This window comes from Lutra lutra, chromosome 12 (assembly GCF_902655055.1).
Source record: "Lutra lutra chromosome 12, mLutLut1.2, whole genome shotgun sequence".
Classification (NCBI taxonomy): domain Eukaryota; kingdom Metazoa; phylum Chordata; class Mammalia; order Carnivora; family Mustelidae; genus Lutra; species Lutra lutra.
The window spans coordinates 84,241,973-84,254,169 of record NC_062289.1 but is presented as its reverse complement, the minus strand read 5'-3'; the positions used below and the strand labels follow the sequence as shown (position 1 = coordinate 84,254,169).

At 41.0% G+C, this 12,197-nt stretch overlaps 1 protein-coding gene across 2 annotated transcripts in view; it reads left to right on the top strand.

The window, feature by feature from the left end:
- The window catches only part of KNTC1 (kinetochore associated 1), an 81,997-nt gene that overhangs the window by 41,897 nt on the left and 27,903 nt on the right, over positions 1-12,197 (top strand). For both annotated transcript variants that reach the window (XM_047696923.1, XM_047696924.1), the window contains exons 33-43: positions 234-301; positions 4,304-4,584; positions 5,204-5,376; positions 5,809-5,906; positions 6,549-6,687; positions 7,388-7,444; positions 7,939-8,102; positions 8,646-8,750; positions 9,104-9,232; positions 9,861-9,977; positions 10,997-11,106. In XM_047696923.1, coding sequence (XP_047552879.1) covers positions 234-301; positions 4,304-4,584; positions 5,204-5,376; positions 5,809-5,906; positions 6,549-6,687; positions 7,388-7,444; positions 7,939-8,102; positions 8,646-8,750; positions 9,104-9,232; positions 9,861-9,977; positions 10,997-11,106 — 1,441 coding nt within the window. The remainder of the gene's footprint in view (positions 1-233; positions 302-4,303; positions 4,585-5,203; positions 5,377-5,808; positions 5,907-6,548; positions 6,688-7,387; positions 7,445-7,938; positions 8,103-8,645; positions 8,751-9,103; positions 9,233-9,860; positions 9,978-10,996; positions 11,107-12,197) is intronic.

Below are 12,197 nucleotides of genomic sequence, written 5' to 3'. Positions count from 1 at the left end.
AAAGCTACAATTTATTTCAGAAAAATTGTCATTGCTCTTTATTACCCATAAATTTCTCTTTTCTACCTTCAGATAGAATAATTAGATTTCTTTTTGTACTTAAATTCTCTTACCTCAGCTTCTGAAAAGACTTGAGATGAGAAAACCAGAGCCAACTAAAATTTTAGCTTTTAAAAATTCTGACAGCACGGAAATTTGGATGTCTGCTATAACTTTAAAAAATTTAATTACAGACAATCTACAGAAGAAGGATGAATGTGAAGAAATCCTGAAACTATTTAAAGTTGTTGCTAGCTTGCAGGTAAAGATGTTGGTATATTGGGGCGCCTGGGTGGCTCAGTGGGTTAAGCCTCTGCCTTCGGCTCAGGTCATGATCTCAGGGTCCTGGGATCGAGTCCCGCATCGGGCTCTCTGATCAGCAGGGAGCCTGCTTCCCCCTCTCTCTCTTTGCCTGCCTCTCTGTCTATTTGTGATCTCTGTCAAATAAATAAAATCTTTAAAAAAAAAAAAAAGATGTTGGTATATTGAACATTATTACTTTACTAATTACATTACTAATGAGTGAACTTGACATAAATGATTAGTCTTAAAATTTTCTGTACTAGCCTTCAGGAATTTTAAATACAGCTTAATGGTTTCCCTTTTCTCTGTCTCTGTCACTTAAAAAACAATCTTATGGAGATATAATTCATATACCACACTGTTCATCCATTTAAAGTGTGTAATTCAGGGCACCTGGGTGGCTCATTCAGTTAAGTGTCTGCCTTTGGCTCAGGTCATGATCTCAGGGTCCTGGGATTGAGTCCCCATTGGGCTCCGTGCTCAGCGGGGAGCCTGCTTCTCCCTCTCACTCTGCCCCTCCCCCCAGCTAGTGCTCTCTCTGCTCTCTCTATCAAATAAATTAAAAAAAAAAAAAAACCCACTTCCATGAAACAAAGTGTATAATCATTGGTTTGGGTATATTATTAAGTTTTCGTAATTGTGGTAACAATGTAAAATTTGCCATTTTAGCCATTTTTCAATATAGTTCAGTGACATTAATTACATTCACAGTGTGATATGACCTTCAACTCTATCTGCTTTTCATCACCTCTGGCAGAAACTCTGCTTTTTATTCGTTTTATCCATTTTTACCCATTAAGAAGCAGCTCCCCACTCCCTTTTCCTTCCAGCCCCTGGTAACCTCTGATGGGCTTTCTGTCTCTGAATTTGCCTATTCTGTATATTTCCAGTATAAGTGGAAGCCCACAATATTTATCCTTTCATGTCTGGCCTCTTTCAGGCAGCATGATGTTTTCAGGGTTCATCCCCAGTGTAGCAGGTTTCAGTGCATCATTCCTTTTTATGGCTACACGTTCCACTGAGGATGGACTATGTTTATTTATTCCTCTGTTGATGGACCCTTGGGTTGTTTCTCCTTTTTGGCTGTTGTGAGTAGTGCTGCAGTGAGCATGGTGAGTGAGACACCGGAACCACTCCTCAAACCCCACCTGTCTGACCCCAGTACCCTTGCTTATTCTATTTGGCACTGTCTCAGCAGCAGTAAACAGTTAAAATGAGATTACTGAAAATAAAAAAATGTATATATCCTTTAAAAATCATGAAATACGTTGACTCTACACAGAAGCTGCATTCCTTTGGGAAAAGATCCACATTGAAAAAAGAAAACCAGGTGCCTGGGTGGCTTAGTCAGTTCAACGACTGCCTTCGGCTCAAGTCATGGTCCTGGGGTCCTGGGATCGAGTCCCACATCAGCCTCCCCCTGCTCTGCAGGGAGCCTGCTTCTCCTCCCTCTGCCTGCTGCTCCCCTGCTTATGCTCTCTCTCTCTCTTTCTTTGCCAAATAAATAAATAAATAAAATCTTCTTTTAAAAAAAAAGGAAAGAAAAAAAGAGAAACTCCTTGGTTTAATCACTTCTATGTTTATCTTTGACTAGATTATTCATGGATGATACATAATTCAAAAGGTTTTTAAAAATGGTTAAAATGGTAAGTTTTATGTATATTTTACCACAATAAAAAATAAACTTACTAAAATTCTGTACTGCATGTTGTAAACAATAAGAAATTAATTCTTTGATCCAAAAAAAAAGTTTAAAATAATAGGGCACCTGGGTGGCTCAGTGGGTTGAGCCTCTGCCTTCAGCTCAAGTCATGATCTCAGGGTCCTGGGATCTAGTCCCAGCATCGGGCTCTCTGCTCAGCAGGGAGCCTGCTTCCTCCTCTCTCTGCCTGCCTCTCTGCCTACTTGTGATCTCTCTGTCAAATAAATAAATAAAATCTTTAAAAAAAAATATATATATATATATATATATAGTGCAAAACAAGTCTTCCTTCTGTCTTAACACTCCCAGCTCTTCAGTTTCCCACATTAAGTGCCACCACCAGCACCAGTTTGTTGTGTATTTTTCCAGAGATAGTCTATGGTTACATAAGCAGAAACATTTTTGTGGTTCCTAGTAAGGCAGGAGCTGCGACATATAACAAATCTTATCTGTAGTAAATATAGGAAATAATATATTTATTTCTGTGAATAAGTATTTATTTCTGTGAGTGTATCTACATGATGCATCCCCTTTGGGAAAGATCACTAATATTTTTGGGGAAACGTCAGTTTCAAAATTTTACATTTTATAAATATTGCTGCACCATAGATCAAGTTATTATACAACCATCAAAAATAGTATTTGTGGTGAGGGGCCTGGGTAGCTCAGTCGGTTAAGCAACTGACTCTTGATTTCGACTCAGGTCATGATCTCAGGGTGGGATGGAGCCCGACTGCTTCCCTCCCTCTGCCTCCACTCCCCTGGCTCACGCATCCTCTCTCTCTCTTGCTCATTCAAATGTGGGTTTGGTTTTTTTTTTTTTTTAGATTTTATTTATTTATTTATTTATTTGACAGACAGAGATCACAAGTAGCGAGCAGGCAGATAGAAGAAGAAGCAGGCTCCCTGCCGAGCTGAGAGCCTGATTCGGGGCTCAATCCCAGGACTCTGAGATCACGGACCAGAGCCGAAGGCAGAGGCTTTAACCCACTGAGCCACCCAGGTGCCCCTCTCTCACTTGTTCAAATAAATTTTTAACTGACCGAGCCACCCAGACTCTCTCTTTTTTTTTTTTTTAAAGATTTTATTTATTTGACATATAGAGATCACAAGTAGGCAGAGAGGCAGGCAGGCAGAGAAGGGGAAGCAGGCTCCCCGCTGAGCAGAGAGCCCGATGCGGGGCTCAATCCCAGTACCCTGGGATCATGACCTGAGCCAAAGGCAGAGGCTTTAGCCCGCTGAGCCATTCAGGCACCTCACCCAGACTCTCTCTTAAATAAATCTTTAAAAAATAATAATATTATTTGTGGAATCTATGTAGTGATGAAGAGAGGGGAAATGCCATAGAGTTAACTGCAGAAGGTAATACATGAAATTACCCACACAGCCACAAAATGCTGGTGAAAAGACACTCAGGCAATACCAAATGGTCACTGTTTATTAGGTTAACCATTTCTCAACTCAGGTGTGTTTGTGCCCAGGGGACAGTATCTGAAGATATTTTTGATTGTCACAAGTAGTGCAAGGAGGGTGCTTGGTGGCATCCAGTGGCTCGCGGCCAGGGACACTGCTACGATGTGCAGACAGCCCCCACAACAAAGAAGGATCTTGCAAGACCGAGAAACCTTGCTCTAAAGTGTGGCATCAAAACAGAAGGTCTAGGGGTTATGGTTCATCAGAAGAACATGTGACTCTTGATTTCAGGGTGGTGAGTTTGAGCCCCAAGTGGGGCTTAAAGATTACTTAAAAAAAAAAAGAAGAAGAGCTGACTTACTGTCACTACTTCTTGGTATCCTTCCGAGGGCCTCTGGGATTTTTTAATTGGGTCAGAAAAATAAATTCTAGGTCTGGAATTAGCGGCCAACCGGGAGTTATTACAGAGAAGAGCAAAGCTGGGTTCTTCGAGCCACCAGCATGAAATCACTCAAATCTAATACTTAATCTGTCCCTCCTGCTAGTCTGGGCTCCCCCACGACAGAGAATGATCTGACACTGAGAAATGGTGTCAATAGCGCTGACACGGAGAGAATCCTGAATTAAGATGGCTTTTCCTATTTTCCAAACTTTTTCTAATACTATGACTTTCATAATTTGAAATATGAAGTCTCAAATCTTTAATTTACAAGGGAATAGTCTATTTGTAAATAGACTAATTTACAAATAGTCTTTGAGGAAGAAATAAGGCGAGGTTTGAGCCTGGCCAGTGGTTTTTAACAGCATGAAGTAAACAGATGTGCGCTGTCCTGCTTGCCTTGCTAGGAGAACTTCGAGGTCTTCCTGTCCTTTGGCGATTACAGCAACAGTGCCCTGGTCGCAGAGCTCCGGGAACAGTACATCAGAGCCCACGAAGTCACGCAGAGCCGGCACAAATCCCAGAGCACCGTGGAGCCTGCAGCCCGTAAAGGCAGGAGCCTCAGCACTGAGTCCAAGCTGCACAGACAGGCGCTGGCGCTGCAGGTGTCTGCGCAGGAGCGGGAGGCCGAGCTGACCTGGAGAGCCTTAAACCACGGGAATGTGGAAGCAGCGCTGGCCAAGTGCAGGTGAGTCCCAACGTGCGCGAGCACGCGCGTGCACGAGTCCCAGTGTGCGCGAGCATGGCTTGGCTGAAAGGAACGCTTGCTTCCGTGACTTCTGTGGTGGTGGGATCAGGTCAGTGACATTTTCATTTTCATGGAAGTCATTCTTGGTTTCTCACTCTCAGAGCCTAGTTTGGACTTCGGGATCAGAAAGTGGTAGTCTAGGGGCGCCGGGGTGGCTCAGTCAATTAAGCGTCCTGACTCTTGATTTTGTCTCAGGTCAAGGTCGCAGGGTTGTGAGATCGAGCCCCGCATCAGGCTCCACACTGGGTGTGGAGATTCTCTCTCTACCCCTCTACTTCCCCTCATTCTCTCTCTCCCTCTCAAGAAAAAAGAAAGTCATAGCATAGAAGGCAAGTAACTAACACGGAGTCGTTGGGTAAGCTAACTACTGAATTTAGTTTGCCTTTGCACTCTGGTTAATGGTATCCCAAGTAAGTTTGAAGACGAAGCACATTAGATACCATGAATACAGCATAAAGATATTTTAAATGATGGTGGTGGTCATATATTAATCCAAGAAAGGCAAATGCATTTGCTTTTGCTCTGCGTGCTCTAACTTCCAACACACCCTTTCTTCCAGAGACTTATTTAGGTATCACTGCAACACGGACACCGGGAAATTGCTGTTTCTGACATGTCAGAAGCTTTGTCACATGTTGGCTAACGACGTCCGGATGGCAACACCTGTCGGCCTCAATCTTCCTTCCGAAATACATGCTCTAGCTTGCCAAGCTGCCACCATCTGCAGCCCAGGTGACAAGATTTATAATATACATAGCTTTGTTTCATACTGGGCTCCCACATGCTGTCTCTGTACCATTGGACGTTGCCATAAGGACAGAAGATCGTTGTCTCCATTTTATAAAGAGCCAGTTATAATCAATCCTCTATGGGGATTACTGTTTGAAAATATTTACAGGTATTAACAATGTCATTTCCGCCTATTGATACTCACTTTAATGGCATTGTGAAATTCCTTACCTCTCCATCTATGATCTTATTTCTCATCTGAGCTTAAGGAAAAACTTGAACTGCATTATTTACGGTAGTCAGAGGTTTGTGGAAACTTTTCTCTCTACCTTGTGGCCTTCCTCAGAATTTTGAATGGTAGTTACTGGAAGATTGTTTTCATTATCCCAAGCACATGAAATATTTGTATAATGATTTTTCCCCATTTTCTTTCAGATTTTTTACTGGATGCTTTAGAACTATGTAAATATACCTTAACGGCAGTAGAGCTTTCCAGACAGTGCCAAATGGATGACTGTGGAATTCTAATGAAGGTAATTGCTTTTGAATTTCTTTTTCTTTTTTTTAAGATTTTATTTATTTATTTGACAGACAGAGATCACAAGTAGGCAGAGAGACAGGCAGAGAGAGAAAGGGAAGCAGGCTCCCCGCTGAGCAGAGAGCCCCATACAGGGCTCGATCCCAGGCCCCTGGGATCATCACCTGAGCTGAAGACAGAGGCTTTAACCCACTGAGCCACCCAGGCGCCCCATTGAATTTCTTTTCCTTAAATAAAACCCCACCCATCCTTTATGTACCACTTTTAAATCACTTGTGTACTTTACAAAAAGAATGAACCTACCTCTTGTGTTTTCTTATTCGAGCCTGGAAAACTCAAGGGCATGAGACCTCTTTTCCTATCACATGTATGGGCTAATTTAAGTTGCACTATGTTTTGAAATGTTGGGCCTCAATCCCGGCATCTCTGGACATTGTCCTTCTCTTAGAGTAGCAATTTAATTTAAAATGGTGTTATTATAAGCCACAGACCTGAAAAAACAGACTCCATGGTTCGTTTTGACCCTCAAAACTGTGTTTGGCTCTAATACATCTGCTCGTGGGTTCTGCCTGGTGGAGGTGGCCGTTGTGTTTTGGAGTGTATTTACTTGTGTCATCTCATGTGGTTTGGTGTTCAGACTTCCTTCGGAACTCACAAAGATCCCTATGAAGAGTGGTCTTACAGTGACTTCTTCAGTGAAGATGGGATAGTCCTTGAGTCCCAGATGGTGCTCCCGGTTATTTATGAATTGATTGCATCGCTTGTGCCTCTCGCTGGTAAATGTCACTTGTGTTGTTGTTTTCCATGTATTTCTGCCTTATGCAAGTTTTTTTTAAGATTTTATTTATTTATCACAAGTAGGCAAAGAGGCAGGCAGAGAGAGAGGGAGGAAGCAAGCTTCCTGCTGAGCAGAGAGCCCGATGCGGGGCTCGATCCCAGGCCCCTGGGATCATGCCCTGAGCCGAAGGCAGAGGCTTTAATCCACTGAGCCACCCAGGCGCCCCTGCCTTATGCAAGTTTAAACTGCAGAGATTTGAAACTAGAACTCCACACGGTAATATGGTGAGTCTCGCAGGCATAATGCTGAGCAAAAGAAGCCAAACACAAAAGAAGGCATACTGTCCAATTCCATTTACATAAAGTGCAAGGACAGGCGACAAGGAAGACGTGCTGTTGGATATCAGGGTAGTGGCTGGTTAGGTTACCCTTGGGGATGGGTAGTGACTGGAATGGAGGCCAGCGGGGGCTTCGAGTGCTGGTGAGGTTTGTTTCTTGGTTTGGGTGCTGTTATGTGGATGTATGCACTTTTTCAGGTTGTACACTCATCTGTGTATTTTTCCGTATACACTTAAAAATTTTATTTAAAGTGGAAGTTTGCTTTAGGACATTATTTGATAATAGCACAATATTTAAATATCTCTTGTAATATGAGTTAGTTGTTTTATTCAGTGTTATGTACTTTACTCTCTTTTGTAGAAAACAAGAGATATCCCTTGGATTCGACAAGCTTACCATACTGCTCTATTAATGAAGGTATTTGACATCAAAAATGTACATATTGTGTTATGATTTTATAAATACACCAATATGGAAATTCCTTGAAATCCTGAATATGAGTCTGCCTTAATGTTCTTGAGGTGGTTACTTGGTTATTACTGTTACAGTGTTATTCTTCTGAAAGATCAGAAAGATCTTCTGTCATTTGGCTTATAACAGTAACTTTTATGTATCTATTCATAAATTTTGCTCTTTCCAATAGGGAAATGGGTTTTTCTCAGCTAAAGACTTAAGCATCTCAAAACAGACAAATTACAATCAAACTTAGTTATTTTCTGGCTTAAATCAAGCCCATGTTAATTCTCTCATTTACTCACTTTGAGAACCAAAATATATGACCATCCTCTGCATTAAAGATGTAGCTTGTCCCTGGAAAAAATTTTCAGTAATATGATCTTCTTTCTTTGAGAAAAAAATCTAAATGGATTACAATACTGCTACTGAAATGAAATACTTTTATCATTCCACAGGAGACAACCTTATTTTACCTATTATAAACTCCATCTCTGCCTTGCTCCAGAACCTTCAAGAATCTAGCCAGTGGGAGCTGGCCCTAAGATTTGTCGTTGGTTCATTTGGTACCTGTCTTCAGCACTCTGCATCTAGCTTCATGAATGCCAGTCTGAGCGGAAAGGTATAGTTTGGAGAACAAGTGCTTTCACTCCAGGTGAATGTAGATACAAAAGCACTGCCAAACGAAGGAATTTGGAGTCCACATTTTCTCATTTGGCTCTGGAGCAAGGACATTGATAATTTGTCAGATGTAAGAAACATTTGTTGAGCAGCTAGCTGCTAAGATTCGGGTTCGGTTCAGGGTGCACTTTTCATACTCGATCTTGACAACAACCCTGAGAGTCTCCATTTTGCAAATGAGGAAGCAGACTGCGAGAAGTGAGATGAGTCGCCCGAGCTTTTAACGTTGCAGTGGTGTGTCGTCTTATTCCAAACCCAGTGACCCCATTAGGTTGAAACTTTATCTGCCCCATGCCAGTCAGTTCCACCACCCAGCGCCACCCTCCCCCTGCCCTGCCTACTGTGGTCAGTCATCCTAAATTAAATGCCAACACATTTTTCATATGATGATGAATTTTCAAAGTTCCTTAATATTTGAGGAAAGTTTTCAGAATGATGCATAGCTAGAAATGGACCTAAATATTCTTTTATTCATTTCTAAAAGTTGTTTGGAGAGGCCACACTAGTTAAATCAAAGCATGTTGTTATGGAATTGAAAGAGAAAGCCGTTACATTTATCAGGGGAAATGCTACAACATTACTGCACAAAGTGAGTATCTGTTCTTGGTAAGCTGTCTCTCTCTCTTTTTTCTTTTTTTCCCTCTTCTGGTTGCTTCTGATTTCTCAGTGAGGATAAGAGGGGGGAGGGGGTGTTGGGGTTTTGAAGAGAAGTGATGGAATTGTCATGCCATATAGAACTTGCTAGAGTTGTTTCCTTAAATTTGTGATAATGATAAAGGATGTTAAAACGAAGCAAACAAGTTAGAACTGAGTTACTTTGAATAACTTTTCATGAAACACTTATTCTTTCTTTGGGTCTGTAATTAAATTCAGTAACAAGCCTTCAGAGACCAAATTCCGTTTTGATTGTAAAGAATGTTCTCCAATGCTTTCTTCTGATAGGTATTTAATTGTCGCGTGGTGGATCTTGACTTGGCCTTGGGTTACTGCACTCTCTTACCCCAAAAAGAAGTGGTTGAAAATCTCTGGAAGCTCATAGATAAAGCATGGCATAATTACGACAAAGTTTTGGTATGGTCTAAGGAAACACGGCCTCAGTTCTTCAAGTATTAAAACATTTAGGGGGAAGAAATGAAACGGCTTTGCCCTCAGATCTTAAAGATTTAAACAAAAGACACATTGAGCTCACTCACTCACTTTCTACAAACTTTTCCTTGACTACTGGCTCACCGGTGAATGTGTATGCAGGTTATAAGCATTGCTCAACCAGAAGGATTATATTTTTTATTTCTTAAATCTGTATGCAGCCAGAGAACTTGACTTCTTATAATTACCCGAGGGTATTTGAAATCTTAGACCCATGAGCCAGTTCTTTTTGAAGGACAAGTTTAACCAATGCAAAACTTGTCTTTGTTGTTGTTTGTTTTAAAATTTGCTTTTTATAGGGGTTTTGTTTGCAGAATAACCAAACTTTGGCTTTTCCTTTGAAGAAAAGCCAGACTAAATTTATGGCATCATACTAAAAGTTGAATGACCTAACTATCCTATGAATAATGACTGTATCAAGCAATATGTATGCATTCCACCACGTTATCCCAAAGAGAGGTTATGAGTTTTGTTAAATAGAATACATTCTAACACCTTTTAGATGAAACCCAATATTCTATTTGCAACTGAATTTTATATTTTAATTCTTCAGGCAATATCTCTGGTGGGCTCTCAGCTGGCCAGCCTCTATCAGGAAATAGAAACGGAGCTTAAGTTCCGGGAGCTCAGTACTGATGCCCGGTGGGGTATTCGTCTTGGCAAACTTGGTGTGAGTATTCTTTGGAGTGCCATGAAGTTTTGTTCATTCTGATGATTTTTCTAAAGGTTTGTTGTTGTTGTTGTTGTTGTTTGACAGAGAGAGAGAGGTCACAAGTAGGCAGAGAGGCAGGCAGAAGGAGAGAGGGCAGAAAGCATGCTCTTTGCTGAGCAGAGAGCCCGATGTGGGGTTCGATCCCAGGACCCTGAGATCATGACCTGAGCCAAAGGCAGAGGCTTAACCCACTGAGCCACCCAGGCACCACAGTTCTGATGATTTTCTCCAGGAAAACTTAAAACAAAGATCTCATTGTCTGTTTCTTTAGAGAAAAGATGTATATTGTAGATGCATAGATTTTAGTTATATTAAGTATACCCATTGGTGTTTTCAAAGAAATAAGGACCATTGGCTTCATTTCCTTTTTTCTATATTTTTAAGGAAATTAGGAGGGGCTTGACATTTTTATCTGCTTAGCTTTCTCATTTATAGAAATATTTATCTAGCATTAAGATCTAAGGTGTTTCAGACCTAGCCTTTAGTCTCATATTTCTGTGCTGCTGTTTGGTTAAAGATAACATCAGTGTATACACAGGTATACCAAAGTTTAAGAACTCCTGCTAGGGAAACGTCATTTTTCACTTTGCAAAAACAAACGAAACCCTATTTTCTTTACACTGTGCATGAGAAACATTTTACCTTATTCGCGAACAGTAGGCTTATCAGGAATGTAATCACTGCAGAAATGGCATGTGTTTTGAAGCCTAATTCGTATGCAGTAGTAATGGTACTGATAACCAACCACTTGACTGATGAAGGGCCCCACATTAGTGTGACTGAGAGAGATATTGGATCCACAGTCAAATACACCTGAAATCTCAGAATGATGCTCAATTGAGTAGGGTGATTTAAAAAAAAAAAAAGTTGGAGGAGTCTTTTAGTCTTTATAGTCTTCTCTATAAAAAGGCAAATCACTGTGGTGTCCTTATTGTAGTAAGTTTTACTTTTTTTTTTTTTGCTCTTTTTGTTTCTAGATTTCTTTCCAACCTGTTTTCAGGCAACATTTTCTCACCAAGAAAGACCTCATTAAAGCACTCGTGGAGAATATAGATATGGACACAAGCCTCATTCTGGAATATTGCTGGTAATTCTTTAAACCTTAGTGGTATTTTTTGCTGTTAGCTTAACGAACTGGAAGTCCTTACTGCAAGAACATGATAATACAGAGGATTATTGCTCGTGGTCCATGGACCTCTGGTGTTTACTTTTGTTCATCCCTAAACTGAGTAAACCCCAGAACCAGATTAAATTCTTTTAAGTTATCACCCTTTCAGTTCACTGTTAAGCGTTTCCCAGACTTGCCTCTTGATGAACAGGACCTGGGGCACCTGATCTAAAATACAGATTCCTGGGTCCCTCCCTGGTGGTTCTGACTCAGCAGATCTGGGCCAAAGCCCAGGAATCTAATCCTTAATTTTTAGGTGATCCCCATGTTCAGGAAAATTTGGGAATATTGTTAATGAGCAATTGAACTTATAAATCAGATTAACTCAGGGGCAGGGTTGTTTTATTAAGACATAATGAAAAGTATGATTTAGGGAGAAATTTTAAAAGTAATTTAGTAAGTGAATAGAGAACACTAAGGCTGAATGTTTTGTTTATAGATATAGACAGGTAACAGTTTACCGTGATGAGTAGGAATAAATACTATCTCAGGCGTTTATTTAATAAATAGGATGACCATTTTGCTGTCACGTTACCAGTTTCAAAGTGCTTTCACACACACCACCATTTAACTTTTTATAATTTTTTTAAGTTTTTTTTTAAGATTTTATTTATTTGACAGACAGAGATCACAAGCAGGCAGAGAGGCCGGCAGAGAGAGAGAGGGGGAAGCAGGCTCCCCGATAAGCAGAGAGCCCGATGTGGGGCTCGATCCCAGGACCTGAGATCATGACCCGAGCTGAAGGAAGAGGCTTAACCCGCTGAGCCACCCAGGCTCCCCTTTTTACAATTTTTATTGCATACTATCATCAATTTATGTATGAGAAAACAAACCCGTACTAGGTGACCTGCTCAAGGTCAAATAATAAGCGACTGCTTTTAAAATACCAACAGTGCTATAACCCTCATCCAGTTGGTGGCAGATGAGTGAAGTCCGAGTTACTGTTGCGAGCACACTTCCTCACCAGGCGGGTACCCAGCTCTTCCGTGGACGGAGGACGGGGTAGCAGA